At 44.5% G+C, this 16,959-nt stretch overlaps 1 protein-coding gene across 7 annotated transcripts in view; it reads left to right on the top strand.

Moving 5' to 3' along the window:
• Positions 1-12,849, top strand: part of LOC104314572 (UDP-glucuronosyltransferase 1A1) — a 43,122-nt gene extending 30,273 nt beyond the window's left edge. For 5 of the 7 annotated variants that reach the window (XM_069782161.1, XM_069782162.1, XM_069782163.1 and 2 more), the window contains 4 exons: positions 8,307-8,438; positions 9,288-9,375; positions 10,189-10,408; positions 11,811-12,849. In XM_069782161.1, the coding sequence (XP_069638262.1) occupies positions 8,307-8,438; positions 9,288-9,375; positions 10,189-10,408; positions 11,811-12,108 (738 nt within the window). In that variant the 3' untranslated portion in view covers positions 12,109-12,849. Of the gene's footprint in view, positions 1-3,132; positions 4,035-5,316; positions 6,233-8,306; positions 8,439-9,287; positions 9,376-10,188; positions 10,409-11,810 lie in introns of those variants that run through there. The other 2 variants (XM_009914114.2, XM_069782160.1) reach the window with 2 other exon arrangements.
• Positions 12,850-16,959: the final 4,110 nt, after the last annotated feature.

Here is a 16,959-nt window from a genome sequence, read left to right as displayed (position 1 = left end):
CTATTTTTAGAAATAACTATTTCTGTTAAGTAAGTTTTTCAGATATTGACTTTACAAAACAGTGAAATGGGGCTTATTATTCAGAAAAAGCTGAATATCACGCAGTAAAAATGAAGCATTTTTAAGAGGATTTAAACTTGGCACTCAGTCTAGGAAAGCAGCAATGGAATAAACCATATAGCTAAACCTATGAAAAGAACTATGACAGAGGATCTGTCAGAGACGTCTGTAAAATCCTGAAAAGTGTAGCAAAGGTGAAAGGGATACTGACAAGCAGTTTCTCCCATTACTTGACCTATGACTAACACTGAAATGAGGTGGCAGCAAGCTTAAAGCAAACAAAAGTGAGTACTTTTTCACACCATGCACCAAAAAAAAAAAAAAATATTCTGCCTCTCAACGCCAGCAGTGTTTTTTGTAGACAAAACCTATGAATTTAAAAAGGATTTGGCTGGTTAATAAGAGGTACATTCTGACTGCCAGGATTTGTAGACTTACAAAAGAGGTAATCATGGATTCCCCTAACTGGGGCTATTGACTGTACTGTTTCCAGTGTACAACCTTGGCACTCAACTTTGTACTTTAGCTTTACTTTCTCCTGATAGAGCTCTCTTTTCACCCCTGCCTTTGGAATGGGCTGAACTTGCGGACTTCAGTCTCTGGACTCATATACACATGAAAGGGTGTTTGTGTGTTGCTCAAAATCCCGTGACACAACTTTGAAACTGTTATGAACATGCCATTAATCTTAAGGGTTTCGTTTGTTTTTTTTTTACCTCTTTAATGTTTTTTTAATAGTATTTTATGTTATTGTTACACAGATAATACACATTTGGCTGAAATGTTATCAGTACGTAAAGACTACATGGAAGTGACTATGTATCAAATATGAGATTTGAGGGCCTGTTATATGTTAGCATAGGGTAACAGTATGTCTGGAGCTCCAGGTTAACTACCAGAGTGTATACTGCCACCTGAGGGCATGTGTAATGCTGCATCACCTTGTTACGTCAGATCTTTTCCTCTATCGCTGAAACATGAAAATGCACACATAGGTACTGCAGCTAACTCTCTGGCACATGAGAATACCTTCTGTCCACCTCCTTTAGTTTTGGTCTTTTAATATCACATCACTGTCAGCTGGAGAGAAAGTTTTGCTTCAACAGGCTGCAGAATGGGACTGTATTGATGTCTGAAACTTCTTCCTCTTTAATGCAGTTTCCTTAGACATTAGAGTCCTCCTTGCCTGCCTTATGAGAATCCCTTTTTTTTAACATGCCACATGGAGAATCTCCAATCAAAATAAACTTTTTAGGACACACTTAGTATTAGCCTTGGATGTGCTTATCACAGCCAGGTACCTTTGGCAAAAGTAGCCATTTCATGAACCAGATTTCCCTTCACTCCTACCTGCTCCAAGGCAACTCTTCCAGGCTGCTGCACAGAATGAAGAAACTGTTCAGAGCTCTCTCTGCTCATGTGCTTAGTTGGGGGGTCACAGATGTCATGCCTAATAGATAAACTGGGGGGAGTTGCCCAGGGGGAGCGGATTGCTGCTTGGGAACTAACTGGGCATTGGTCTAAAACAGTCTCTCTTCTCTAGCCAGCAATTACTCTTGCTCAGCTACCATTCCTATTTCTTGTTTTGCTTTCATAAACTTGCAAACTTTTGGCATCCACCTTTTCCCTTTCTATAAAATATGCCTTCATGGCAGATGAGATCTGCTTGGTCAGATACTTCTTTTAAGTACAAACTGCAGATATCTGCTTTTTGAGATTCATCTTGAAAGTTTTCATGTGCCTTTGCATGTTCTCCCTATCTAGGGACATTGATTTGTTTATAGGCACCTATTTCATTCACCCATCTACCTATGGGGTTTCCATGACGTCATTTGCTGCAGCTTCAACCCAGGTTCACAAGAATAATTAGGCACTTAAATCCCATTGAAATCAACCTGATTTGGATAGCTAAACAAGTCCTTGGAGTGGGATTGTCTTCCACATCAGATCACGTCAGCCATGCTGTTATACAGGCCAACCTTCAAAACCTTCAAAAAGCTTTTTCCAAATGTTCAGTCCAAATCTCTCAAACTGCTGTTTGTGGCCAATTATACTGTTTATTGCTACCCGGAAAAGTTTGGCCCATCATCATTGTTACTGTCCATCGAATAGCTGCAGGCTGTGGTCGAGTGTTACAGAGAACAGGACATCCAACATGGTTTGGGTTTTTTTCTGCCTTAAAAATCTTATCATAGCACATGCAGAAGCAGCTTAGAAACTCTGTTCTCTCTTTCTTTTGGTAAACACAGGACACAAGTGTGGACCTCCCTTGGCTCATACCACAGCCAAGCCTTATTAACTTCTTTTTAAAAGTAACTATTATTAAGAACTTTCAAAAACATGTGGCCCGTAGTCTCTCACCTATGAAGTCTTATGGCCTCTCTTGAGCAAGGACCGCATATTCTGCTGAATCATTGCTTTCAAAGAGACGTTTGGCCTCGAGCCACTCACCTACAAACTCTTACAGCCCCTCTTGAGCAGGAACTGCATATTCTGCTGCATCATTATTTTTATAAAAAGGTGTTTGGTTAATATGTTACCCAAACTTTGGTGACACCACTGCTTGGCGTGCCAGCTCCTGCTTACTATGTAGAACATCCTGTGTGAACTCCAGGCACCTTTCTGAGCAAAGGTATAAGAGAGAAAGTTGGAGGTTTAGGTCTTTCATGTCAATAGTGCAACACGCTTCTTGCATTATAAGCACTCTGGAGAAGCTCAGCGGCCATAAAAGTTGACTCCTGACTTGAATCTAGCACAGGACAGTCAAGTGCACAGTGACTCGCTTGAAACAACCCTGACCCAGAAAAATCTCTCTGCAAACAACTGCTACCTCTGCTAATCAAAGACCCTGCTAATTGTTCTGAATCATTTAAGATAACTTAAATGCATGGAAATGCTTCTTGTCTTTAGATCCCTCGATAGCACTCTTATCAATGCTTTTATCACTGTTTAAAATGTGATCTTTGAACTCAAGCAACCTGTCTTAGTAAACATTTTGTAGAGGTAAAGATTAAAGACCATCAAGTTATAAATGAGGTACCAGTATTTTTTGCTTTCATATGTTGCTTGGAAGAAGTAAGAAGGAACAGTTCATTTCTTTTCCTGCTGACAGCCCCATGACAGTTATGTGGAGGAACCAGATATATGCCGGGCTTGTTCTTTTTCTTCCTTTCTGGAGTTTGGCAGAAGGTGGGAAGCTCTTGGTTGTGCCTCAGGATGGAAGTCACTGGCTGAGCATGCGTGTGGTTTTGGAGAAACTCTGGGAGAGGGGGCACGAAATTGTTGCGGTGATTCCTGATGCCACTTTGCTCATGAAAAGCTCACAATCTTTCACCATCAAAACATACTCTGTGCCTTACACACAGGAGTTTGTGGATAGATACTACCATTCCATTGGTGAAAAAAGTTTTGACAACTCTCCCTTTCTAGAAAAATTTACAATTTTATTCAGCAACATATCAGAAATGACCAGCATGTTCTCTTCTACTTGTCGGCATCTCTTATATGATGAAGAACTAATGAAGTACCTCCAGGAGAGCAAATTTGATGCCATTATGGTGGATCCTGTGTTGCCGTGTGGACCAATTGTTGCTGAATACCTCTCTCTCCCTTCAGTGTACTTCATGCGTGGTCTTCCATGTATCTTAGACTACAAAGCCACCCAGTGTCCCAGTCCTTTTTCTTACGTGCCAAGGACTTTCACATCCAGTTCAGATCACATGACATTTATGGAGCGTGTGAAGAACCTCCTGGTTGGGTTTTCAGAGCCTTTGTTTTGCTATCTGTTTTATTTCAAATACGAGAACTTAGCTTCTGAGTTTCTTCACAGAGAAGTAACAATACTGGAACTATTTAGCAAAGCATCAATTTGGCTGATGAGATATGACTTTGTTTTTGAGTATCCGCGCCCAATAATGCCAAATATGGTCTATATTGGAGGCATCAACTGTGAGCAGAAGAAGCCATTATCAAAGGTTTGTCATTGTTTATGTTGAGGGCATTATAACATTTATTAGTGATTATTTAAGATTTGCTTTTTTAAGTACTTCCTGTAGTAGTATTTGTGCTTGAGGCAATATGTGATTGAATACCAGGATGGCATGATTTGGGAGTGGGAATCTCAGGCTCTGATAAGTGATCACAAGACTTGCCCTGCAAGCAGCTGAAGGGTTTCTCTCTGGGAGACCTTAGGTGAAGTTGTCTAAGCTATGTAGCTGCCTAGGTATAGCGTAGCTTTTTGTAAGTGTATCACCATAATATTAGACAATCATGGCACATATGCTGTATCTAGATAAATGACAAAATAATTCTAGGTCATACAATTTGGTATCTCTAACAGTTGTGGAATACTGATTAATTGCAGGAGACTTGATTGGACAAGAAGTGGAAATGTGGAACTAACTCTGTATGTATATACCCAGCTACTTATAGTGTGCCATAGAGATTGATAATGTGGATGAATACCCCAAAACCAGGGGTATGCAATCAAAGATCGTAGAGGGAATTCTTTTGCCTCTGAATTTGTGTAAGAAGCAATGTAAGATAGCATATAAGAGGATGACTAGAAAAAATAAGCCTTCAGGATTGTACTATCTGCCCTGCCTCCCTAGCTTGTTTAAAATCTCCCTAGTAGGCTGTACAAATAGTGCAGATGCCAGTCATTTATTCTGTTTTTCAGACTGCAGTGGTGTTGCAACAGCAGAAGTTATTGCTAAGCTTACATTACATTTACTACTGTAGACTCAGGGCTTTCACTTTGGTAACTACTACGATCTAGAAACAAATCTGAAGATACACCTTATCAACCCACTGTATATCAAATCTCTGTCAATCATTGCTTCTTGTTTAGACTCTGACAGTGCAAGGTAATCCAAAGTTCAGGCTTTTGTTCCAAGTTTTGTGTCCTATCAGCTGAGCAGACTCAAGGCAGGGAGTTCATCATTAACTGGATGTTAATAAGATAGTGATTGCTGGGTCAAGTGTTACCTCCCAGTCATGACTCTTGTTCAGCCTTTCAGTGTGACACACTGCCAATTGCATGACACTTCTCCCATGAGCATTTGAATCCTCTAATGTTAATTCAAGCATTCAACTTTACCTTGCAGTGCCCAGTTACTTAAAGCCTTCACTGTGCAGATGATAAACCTGACCTTTACCCACAGTTAAAAATTACCCTAATTTCTGCCCACCAACGTACAGTCCGTTAAAAATTAAACACTTACCTTAGATCAGATTAAAGTGCAAAGTACCCCGTGATTCGGTCCTCATCCCCTGCAATAGTTTTGCAGCTGTTTAAAACTTTGCTGACAGCACAAGGAAAATGGTTTCTTCAAATCCAGGATTTAAGTCTCTTGCCTCCTGGGTTGTGTTTTTCCTGCTCCTGTGGACCTTTTCTGAAGGGGGAAAGCTTTTGGTTGTACCTATCGATGGCAGCCACTGGCTCAGCATGCACCCAGTTGTGGAACGGCTCCGACAGAGGGGACATGAAATTGTGGTGGTTGCGCCAGAGATAAATTTGCGGATAGAGTCATCAGTGCATTATACCATGAAAACATACTCCGTGCCTTACACCAAGGAGTATGTGGAGGCAGAATTTAAAAAGCTGGGCTATAGCAGTTTCACACCTCAACCCTTCTTGGAAAAATTCTCAAAAATGGCAAATATTACAACCATGTTCTTTGATTCCTGCAAACGTCTTTTGTCTAACAAAGAGCTGATCAAATACCTTGAAGAAAGCAAATTTGATGCTGTATTTATGGATCCTTTTTTTCCATGTGGACAGATAGTGGCCGAACATCTCTCCCTACCTTCGGTGTACCTTGTACGGGGACTGCCGTGCAGCCTAGACTTCCACGCTACCCTTTGTCCGAATCCTCCTTCTTACATTCCTAGGTTCTTCACTCGCTACACGGACCACATGGCCTTCCTCCAGCGCGCAGGCAATCTCATAGCTAGCTTGAGCAGTTCTCTAGCTTGCAGCTTGCTTTATTCACCATATGATCATTTGATCAAAGAATTCCTCCAACAAGAGGCAACAGTGCTTGAGCTGTTCAGCCACGCGTCTATTTGGCTCATGAAATATGACTTTGTGTTTGAATACCCCAGGCCCCTAATGCCTAATATGGTCTTGATCGGAGGCATAAGCTGCACTCAGGAAAAAGCATTACCACAGGTTAGTTACCTTTTTTCCCTAGTTTAGCTGTGGCTGCACTGTTTGCTCTCACCATGAGGTGGAGCTCCTGGTCGTAACAAATAACAGCAGGCGAAAAGAGCGAGGTGGAAGTGGCAGGGAAAGCACTTTGCGCCTCCGCCTCCCTTGTGCCTTGAGGAGTATGTTACTTTGTGGGAGACCTCCAGATTCCCAGACAAGCATGCATACAAAGCTGGACTTCTCCAGGTTTTTTTCCCCAGTATTTTCTGGCTGCCTATTTCCAGTAATTTTGTTTTGTATACCTGTTTACAAGACTTGGTGCTAGCTAGGGTAATGCAGCAGGCCAAAGCATCCTAGTCCTCTGCTCTTGAGCAGAGCACCACTTCCGCAAGAATTACAGACAGTGGCAGACCTGAATGAAATCCCCACTACCCCATGAAGCCGCAAGAGATCTTCTGCTTTTGTGTAAACTACTCTGTCCCAGATCTGGTCTGCAACTGTATTTTGCTTGAACTATGCCAAACTTCCTAAATATGCAATATCTGCCACTTTCCACTAAGAAATCTTCCTAATTCTTAGTGCTTTCTGTTATTTTTCAGTGAGTGTCCACTGCAGGTTTTTCATAAAGGTTGTGTGTAGCACCCACTGATACAAGCAGCTGCTGGTTAAAAAGTCTTAAGTAAAATAACCCACCTATTCCCAAAGCAGGGCTGCAAAAAGTTTCATAACGGTAGTGGCATTTCTGAGCAGAAAGTCAGAGCTTGGCACACAAAAACATTTAAAGAACAGATTAAAACTGATGTGACTAGTCCCACAGAAAATAAATAGGGCTAAATACACCCTGAAATAGCTGTATCTGTCCCACTGCATCAGGAACTGCCAAAGAATTTTGTACCAAAAGCACATTTGCAGTTTGGGGAGGATTTTGCAGTTCCCAGATGTCTGTGAGTTTATACAGAACTGAGCTCTGAGTTCCCAACCAGACATCTATGGAGAGCATGTCTTCAGAGAAATCTGGTAAGACAGAACCAAGCCCCAAAATGAGAGTTACACTTCACCTTGTTTGCCCCCAGGAGAGTGCCAGGTCTGCTGTCCAGGGTGCAGCTATCAGCAAACCTTCGATGGCTCCTTCTATTTGGGATCCAGTCCAAGCGAAAGGCCACACCACTCTGGTCAGCCACAAAAATACATAATAGAGTGTAAACTAAGAGCGTCAATCTCAGTTACCCCCTCAGAATCTAGAGATATTTCAATTGCCAGACTTATGGGAATATTAGTTTATTTTACTCCACTCATTTAACTCTGATGCCCACAGCAATTCCCTCCAGTTTTGTCTTTCCTTCCCTGGCTTTACCAAATATTTTCTGTGGCACAGGATTTTTGCTCTAGCCTTCAGCTGGTTTTATGCTTCATCGGAATCCTTTTGTTCTTGGATTCCAGTGACAGATCTCCTAGTCCTTCTTTTACTTAAATTAAACAAACAGAACAGGTAAAAAAAAAAACTGGCAGTGGTTCAATATTATCATACTCAAAGCAGATCCAATAAATCCAAATATTAGAAATTAGAGCTATCTGCTGTCAGAACACTTTTCAAAACCTTAATTCTCTCTTGCAGCTGCATGGTTTGAAAAGAAGAGCATCAACTCTAAAGCCAGAGCATCTGACTTGCAATAAATGTGAAAATAAACCACAATGTATTCACCTGGGGGCTGGTTGCCAGGAAAAGTATGATGATGAATTGATCTCCTTAATTGGTACAGCATCTTTTTACTGCACAGAAACCAATGTCTTTGAGCAGGCAGGCTTTGCTATATGGCTGTTTTAAAGTAAATTTTTTCTCATGTTCATACTGAATCTCAGTTTGGGCTTCAATTCTGCAAACACTCATGCACCTCCATAACTTCATTCATCCACCTGTGCCCATTTTTTTCCCCTGGGACTCATTTTCATACAGATAACTAATTTTCCTGATCATAATTTTGTTATGTTGACTGTTCATTTTATTGCCTTTACAAATAGTTTTGTGGGAATGTGACAAAATTACAGTGTATGACGTGGAAGGGACTTTGACTAAGGATGTGCTTTGTATTGGCAGGAATTTGAAGCTATTGTGAATGCCTCTGGAGAACATGGCATTGTTGTTTTCTCACTGGGCTCCATGGTCTCCGAGATTCCTATGAAGAAAGCCACAGAAATTGCAGATGCCTTGGCATCAGTCCCTCAAACGGTATGGTTTCCCTCTTCCCCTTCCAGCACAGAAATTCAACACTGTTTTCAAATACAGTACATGATTACCTTCTGTCCTGGTTTCAGCTGGGATAGAGTTAACTGTCTTCCTAGTAGCTGGTACAGTGCTATGTTTTGAGTTCAGTATGTGAAGAATGTTGATAACACTGATGTTTTCAGTTGTTGCTCAGTAGTGTTTAGTCTAAAGTCAAGGATTTTTCAGCTTCTCAAGCCCAGCCAGTGACAAAGCTGGAGGGGCACAAGAAGCTGGCACAGGACAGAGCCAGGGCACCTGACCCAAACTGGCCAACAGGGTATTCCATACCATGGGATGTCCCATCTAGTATAGGAACTGGGAAGTGGGGGCAGGGAATCGCCGCTCAGGGACTAGCTGGGTGTCGATCGGCGGGTGGTGAGCAATTGCCCTGCACATAATTTGTACATTCCAATCCTTTTATTACTACTGTTGTCATTTTATTAGTGTTATCATTATCATTATTAGTTTCTTCTTTTCTGTTCTATTAAACCGTTCTTATCTCAACCCACGAATTTTACTTCTTTTCCTGATTTTCTCCTCCATCCCACTGGATGGGGGGGAGTGAGTGAGCGGCTGTGTCGTGCTTAGTTGCTGGCTGGGGTTAAACCACAACATCTTCAGCTTCCAGTATGCTTGGTCCTCCCTTCTTTCTCCTGCTCCCTGATGCCAGAAGAAACTATCACCCCAGCTGCTCTGCATGATGGAACAGGTTGTGTGCACCACAGATATTTTTAGCTGTGCTCTTCAAACCCACTGAGGAGCAGCAAGAGGCCAGTTGCTGAGAACTGACATTGTGTTTACTTCTCTTGAAAGGTTTTGTGGCGATACACGGGAGAGGTGCCTCCCAATTTGCCGAAGAACGTAAAGCTTGTCAAATGGCTGCCACAGAATGATCTTCTAGGTAGGTCTGAGATACCTTGAGTAATACCGGTGTTTCTTTCAATCTGATAATGCTGTTGTAAGGCCCCATTAGCATCATTTGTGCTTACTTCTGGTATCACTGTGGGTCACAGGACTTCCTTACAGCCTTTGCTGTTTGAACCAGAGCTCGTCTTTTAGAAACTTATCTGATTGCAACTTCAAAATTGCCAAATTATGAAACAACACTGTTTGGAAAGGTGTTCCAATGCTGGACTAGCCTTACTGTCAAAAACGGGGGGCCTGTATCTCTAACTAGCCAGTCTCAACACCCAGCCATGTTTTTTTGTCATGTTTTTGTCTACTGGACTGAAAACAAAATTTAAGGTGCCTGAGTGAGCATTTCCAGACAGGTCGTCGGGCTTTTCAAGTGGTAAAATTGTACATGCTATTGCTAGGAGTGCATTTGTTGGTTAGACAACAGGCCTTGGCTGTGGGAGATCTGCAAAACCGGCAAATGGAAGACATGGTAAAAAAGGAAGCAATGGTAACATCATTTTTAACCTCACTTGGCTCTGATTTAATCCTAAAATCTGAGAAGCTTTGAAGGATTATCCAAGGCTTTCCAGAGATTAGTCAAACCAAGACAGAGCTCTACAACCCAAGGTTCATTCAATCACTTGTAATGTCATGTTCTCTGCAGCCCTAAGTCTGTCCAAAAGTAGTGATGTGTATGAAAACCCAAAGTTCTTGGTTTATAGCTACCAGTGCCATTTTTGTGCAAGTTTTTCCCCAGGGATGCGTTACTATGACTTAACAAATCAAATAGCTAAGCAAGCGTTTCTTTCCTCCACAGCTCACCCTAAGACTCGTGCCTTTATTACCCATGGAGGCTCACATGGTGTTTATGAGGGCATATGCAATGCGGTGCCGATGGTACTGATGCCTTTATTTGGAGACCAGATGGACAATGCCAAGCGAGTAGAGTCACGAGGAGCAGGACTGACACTGAATATACTTGAAATGACTTCAAAGGACATATCCACTGCCCTGAAAGCAGTTATAAATGATAAAAAGTCAGTAACAGAAATACAGCCTTTCTTCTTCTACTGTTGTGTAACACCAGCACACTAGCTTCCAGCTTAACAGAATGTTAATCTGTTCTTATATGCCTTCTTATATCAAAGTTACATCATTGAGAACTGATGTTTGCCCTGGGTTAACCTCATCCTGTCCCTGTAACAGCACCATCCTTCTCACTGGCTGGGAATATAATCATTAGGTGACAAGAACTGGCTGATATGAGAGGATGCAGGTATCAGAGAAGATGGGGTATAAATGCAACAGAATAAATCAAATTGACAAAAGATGTGTCACCCACTTAAAGCCAAATTTACCAGGCAGTGATGTAGAGGGCTTTGACACAATGTGGCAGAAAAGGCGATCAGTGAAGGGAGATGTGGCAAACTGCTTTTTTCCCCAAGTCAGTGGTGACATGAGTCAGTGGAGAGCTTGAAAAGGTTGAAAGGTTCAGCTGCCTGGTGGATTTTTTTTGCACGAGGCTTGCCCAGAGATGCTGTCTGTACAGCAGCAGGAGGAAGGAGGCAAGTGGCAGCGCCTCGGTATAGTCCAGAGGCTGTACTGTGTCAGGAAGCATTGCCTTCTGGCTGGCAGGGTTTACTAAACATCTAAACATAGCTATTATCACTCATTTATTTTACAGACTAGTTCTGTCAGTCATTTTTCCCCCCTGCCTAGTGCTCCTAGGGAGCTGTATGAGCACAGTCAGCTGCTGCCTGGCTCAGCAAGGCTGGACAATTCCAGCACAGAGCAGGAGGAAAATGCAAGGGTACACTGAGGCAGTACAGTGAACCACACTAGATATCACACTATTGCAGTCAGCATGCCTAAGGTGTTTTAAGGCATCACAGCAAAGGGGAGCTTTAAGACATACCCTCCTCTTTCTTGCTTTCATTCTCTGTTGTCATTAGGGCTTCTTAGTCCTTGGCATCCTCTTCCCCATCATGTTTCTGAGAAATGGCACCTTATTGCCATTGTTTCCTAACGTTCTTATAGCAATAATAATAACAACAGTAATAATAACAACAGTAATAATAATAATAATAATAATAATAATAATAATGCATCTTGATCTTGAACAGCTGGATGGCTTTTCTACACCCAGTCTCACTTTCAGCCAGATACCTTCACCCCAGAGATTTTGCCGACAGCTCAAACTAAGCTTTTTCTTTTTCTTCTTTTCTAATACCTTTCCCTCTTTTTTTTGGTCATTGAAAACAGCACTTTTCTGGTCCTATAACTCTGCCATTATCCTTCTCATGGGGTAGTGGTGGTGGGGAAACACACCAGAGAAGCCCCCAGTGGGCCGTCAGACAACTGACACTGCATCCCTTTTTTCTGGGGACTCAGTCTCAGAAGCACAAGTCATTGAAAACACCCAACATCTTTTCTTGACAGGTACAAAGAGAACATCAAGCGTCTCTCAGACCTTCACCTCGACAGACCCATCCACCCTCTGGACCTGGCTGTGCACTGGGTGGAGTTTGTAATGAGACACAAAGGGGCCCCACACCTGCGACCTGCTGCTCACGACCTGAACTGGATCCAGTACCACTCCCTGGATGTCATCGCCTTCCTTCTCGCCGTGGTGCTCCTCTCCCTCTTCATTTCTCTTAAGTGCTGTCTGTTCTGCTGCCGCAGGTGCTGCTGTAAGAAGGGAAGAACAAGAAAGCCAATCAAATCAAAGTCCCACTAGCAGATGAAACCAGTGGTAGGAGATAAGGCCTCTGCTCCAGACCAGAAGGATTAGAGAACATCTCAAATTTCACTAAAATAATTGCTGACTTTCGTCAAGAAATAATAGTGTTCCTTTAAACTAGCACCATGGGTGGGATTGTTTCACTGATGTAATTTTTGCCTTTAACTAAGAATCGGTTGTTGAAAATAATTTGTATAGGATTGTGTCAGTCACTTGGGAAGCTATTAGTGTGAAGTCCAAAGCTCCTGGCTTCCACGTCTTGGTGTACAGAGGACTCACATTGACCTTTTTTTTTTACCTCTATATGCAGTGGAGATATATAGGGATTTCATAAGACTTTGCTTCAGGGGCTTTAGCAGAACCATTTGCTCTAGTGTAAGACTGAGGTTTACCAGGCACTTTGAAATCTTTGTATAGCTGTTGTTATAGAAGAGGCAAATGTTATACACTGACAATACATGTCACATAAGCCAAGCTAGACGCACATCTTAAATGGGTTTTGTGTGTGTTTACAATACCCCGAACAAAATTAAGGTTTCAGCAGGGAAGTGGTAAAGCCACTGATGTTTCACCCAAGTTCCCCATCAGGCAGAGTGCTGTATCTGGAGCTTACCTGTTAGGTGATGAGACCTTTGTAAGCAATGTTTATAAAACCCAACTGATTTACTCTTTTTGAGCAATGTTCAGATAAAGACCCAAACCCCATCCCTATAAATAAATCCCCAATACTAACAATAACGGCTCTTGTGTTTTCTGACTTGAGACATACGGGGCTGGATGCTTGTTCAATCATGGGGAGAGAGCTGGAGAAGGGGAAGATTCAATACCTCACAGTGTGAAAGCCACCTCAATGCACAAAAGCCATTTCTCAGCATCACTGTCTCACTGCTTGGTGACTTGGTCCTTGCTGAGAGCTTACATCCTGAGGCTGCCACAGTCCCCACTACTATATGCAGAAAAAGTCAGAAAAGTACTTAAACCTAAATTAATATTCAGGGCTCAAAACAGGCTGGGGCATCCTGGTACCTCATGGCAGCACAGGCGTCCTGCTAAGTACCTGGTGCTGTTATTTTCTATTGCTGTTTGAAAAAGCAGGTACTTCGGCGAAAGCTGTTAAGTTCAAGAAGACAGTCCCTTTCCTCCTCAGCCTGTCCCCATTGCAGTGCCTGATTCCCGTGAGCATCCACACCACCGGCAACCTGCACAGGACCGATGCCAACTGTTGCTTTTCATCCTCTGCCTTTCCTTCCACTCCTCTTACCCCCAGTAAACAGAAGGAAACTCTTCTTTGGGACATGCAGAGACTCCCCACGGTGCATGAGAGCTGACCTCCTTTTAAAATGCAGCTTTCGTGGCTCCTCGTGTTCCTGAAGTGACAGCTCTGGCTGTCCCCACGGTCCCAGCTGGAGTCAGGTGACAGTAGCGCATCTGTGCCTCTGGAAATGAGACCCAGTGGGAACTTGCAATGCCCATCACACCACCAGCTGTGGTGGTTTCAGTCATCTCTGAGCATGGGGCTGGCTTCCAGCAGCTGCCTGATGCAAAAAGCACTTTAAAATGTCCTTATGGAGAAGTTCTCCAAGTACCCTGCTGCAAACAGGCTCTGGATTGATCCAGTGACTTTCTCTGCATGGACAAAAGAAAAAGCCCTTGATTTCAGATCAGATGAACAGAATTTAAAAAAATTTCCCAATTGCAGCTGTTTGGGTTTTTTCTTTTTTACTAACTCAAACCCTCTTGTGTAGGTGAAGAAAAGGAGCTACAAGAAAGGGAGAATCAAAAGCCCCATCCCATGACTTTCATTTAATTTTGGAAATATCTTAAACACCACCAAGGCAAAACAACAGCAGAAACCAGGTATCCTCCTCCTCTCATTTTCCCTTCGCTCTCCTTAGCCTAGTTTGTCCTGCTTTTTATTTTCCCTTGGCACACTTAGGGGACGTGCGAGCCCAGGCCTGGACAACTGTCACATCGTGCCCAGCAGAGGACACTACGATATCGTTAATAGGAGAGAGCAAGGAAAAGGCCATCCTTCCCCCCAAGCCAGGCCAGGTAGGTCAGTAGAAGTCAATAGAGACTTGTTTATCCGCCTGTGCTCCGGGAATATGGACCCTGCTGCACAGAGATGATTTTCAGGGTGAATTAGGAGCCAAAGTGCATGGGACAAGCAGCTTCAGTGCAGAGGAGGGAGCCAGAGGGGCTGCAGCATCACTGCAACACAGCCTTCCCAGCCCTTCTCAAGGGAAGAGTTACGCTGGGGATGCTGTCCCCTCTTACCACCCCTTAATTGGGTGCCATATAGAGCTGTGCTGCCCCTTAAGCAGGGCAGAGACCCCCAAGCCCCTGCTTCCTTTACTGGGAGAAGGAGAAACCATTGGCCATGATGTATTTCTAAGCAACAGAGCTGAGATGGGGTCACTTCTCCAAAGGGGAAACCGAGGCAGGGCCAGCCATTGCTCCTCTCCCTGAGCTGCACAGGCTCCACATCGCTGCAGGGCTCCAGGAACTGCAGCCGGAGCTTTTCCAGCAAACCCTCCAAATCTCTGCGAGACAGCAGCCAAAATCCCTTTGCTGCCCTTGGAGAAATGACAGGCACAAACACCTCCCACCTCCAGCAGCCTCTCGGCATCGCCTAGCACTCATGTAGCACCCCTGCAGAGCTGTGAAAGGAGAGGAGAGCTGTTGCTTTCCACTCCCACCCGAGCACTTTTTTAGTGTTTATTTTATTTTTGCCTGGATTTTAACATCCAGGCTTGCAACAGTAAGGCTGGGAAAAAAAGCAGCGTGAGACAGTGCTGCTCCTGATTCTTCTGGTGACCCTCAGACCCCCCTGGCTGCAAAACATGGGTGAAAGCCTCTTTGGGTTTGGGATGGGGGGTGTCCTCGGGGACACAGCAGCCCTGGCTCCGGTAGGAAGATGCAGCTGGCATCCCTTGCTGCTTCCCACCAGCTGGACCACGGGAAATGACAGGAATTGCTGACATTTTTCTGCAGCCACAGGGTTTCTGCAGCCTCACCCCAGCCCTCCAGTCCCCAAGGTTTTTCCACTGCCACAGGAGCTCTGGGCAGCTCTCGGGCTCCTCTACCCCCCCAGTGCATGGGCCCAAGAAGAACCCTGTCCCATAGGGACATAATACTTGAAGGGGGGACTCACCCCCTTGCAAGACACACTGAGAAGTTAAATACGCTTGTTATTCAAGGGCACAGCAAGAAAGAGCAGTGACCTGCAAACGAGCACTCCCTCCTCCCCTGCGCAGGGCTCCCAGGGCCAGACACCCACAGATGTGTCCAGACACCACATCCCGGTGCTGCCTTGCCCTGCGCACTCACACTTGGATGCTCACGCTCAGACCTACAATTACTTAACTTGATTTTTTTAAAGATCTTCTGGGTGGCTTTGTAAAAAGTAAATACTTACTGCTGCCAGCAGCCAGCCATGACTCCAGTTTAGGAGGTTTCGCAGGAGCTCCCAAATCCCCTTTCAGCCTTGTTTCCCACCATGGGAAAGCACTGAAAGCTTGAGACTTGAGCAAGTGCGGTATGTGCACCCACTTCCCTTAGGAGTGTGGACAAGGGATGCCGACCTGCCAGGAGCAGCACCAGCCTCATTTAAAAAAAAACAAAAACCAAACAACTCAAACCACATGCATCCACAAACAAGGCTGCTTTGGGGTTGCAGGCATAATGACTATGATGGTCCAGGGCCCTGCCCTCCTCCCTGAAAGCCTGGGGAGCAGCGCAGCACCACACAGCCCCCCACAGATCCCACAGGAAACGGTTGAGGTTGCCCCACAACATGTCTTGGCCCCTGCATCATTCTCTGGAGCTATCCCTGCAGCATCCCTGCAGACCCCCATACAGCATCCCGGTGGCGAGCCTGGATTTGGCACTGGAGACGTCCCATCCTGTGACACGCTGCGTGTCGGCCAGTGGCAGTCCCCAGTGCTCCCTGGAGGATGGCAGGGAGCCGACACTAGCAAGCCAGGTACTTTTAGCTGGAGCAGCCATGCAGCTCTCCAATTCATTATCACCTGCAGAGGTGGTTTTAGGAGTTATTTATAGGTAAGCATGATGAAACCTGGGGAAAAGCAATTGCCACAGTGAACCAGGTGCAAAATGCAGGCCAGCCTCTCCCTCCCTGGGGAAGAACGTACCCTGCTGAACCCAGAGAGGGAGCAAACTGCTCTGGCTTTAGCATTTAAGCTCAGTGAGCCAGGTTAAACCCATGTGGCAGCTGGACTTGGTCCATAGCTTGGTACATAACCCCGCTGCTGCTGGTGCCACAGGCTGCTGGGACTGAACCAGGCTTACAAAGGAAAGAGAAGATGAAATTTCCATCCACAAATGTTTCCTCACTGGCTGAGGGTGCTGGTATTTCTAGGAGAGGCAATCCTGTCTCCGAGCTCATCTTTCCCAGAGCGAACTCCTGCCCTGCTTATGGCAGGTGTCACGGCTCATGCTAAAAGCTGCTGTCACACGACTCTGCTTTGACAGGTACTAGCAACTGCTCCCAGCATCAATTCCCTTTCTATTAAGAATGGGTGAAAGGTTTCATACGCCAGATGTGATTGCTTAGGATGATAAAAGCAAGTCATCAGCATGGGCTGTTCAGGCATTGGCAAATCCTAAATCCCCCCCAGCCAGATATTGGCTGGCTTATGTAACCGCGTGACCTGTCTTCAAAAGCCAGCCTGGACAAATGGAGCAGTTTTCTTCCCTGAAATGCTCCCAGCCTAGATTATCTTGAGGGCGTGGGGGGGGTGGAACATGGTCCCCCCCTTCACTGGGGCAGATCCAAGCAAGCTGCATCTGTTACCAAGCATCCCTCTCTGGCTCATCGCTCTCTCC

The sequence above is a fragment of the Haliaeetus albicilla genome, chromosome 4, assembly GCF_947461875.1.
Source record: "Haliaeetus albicilla chromosome 4, bHalAlb1.1, whole genome shotgun sequence".
NCBI lineage: Eukaryota > Metazoa > Chordata > Aves > Accipitriformes > Accipitridae > Haliaeetus > Haliaeetus albicilla.
Note: the sequence above shows the minus strand (reverse complement) of the source record. Positions and strands in the feature narration are given on the sequence as shown.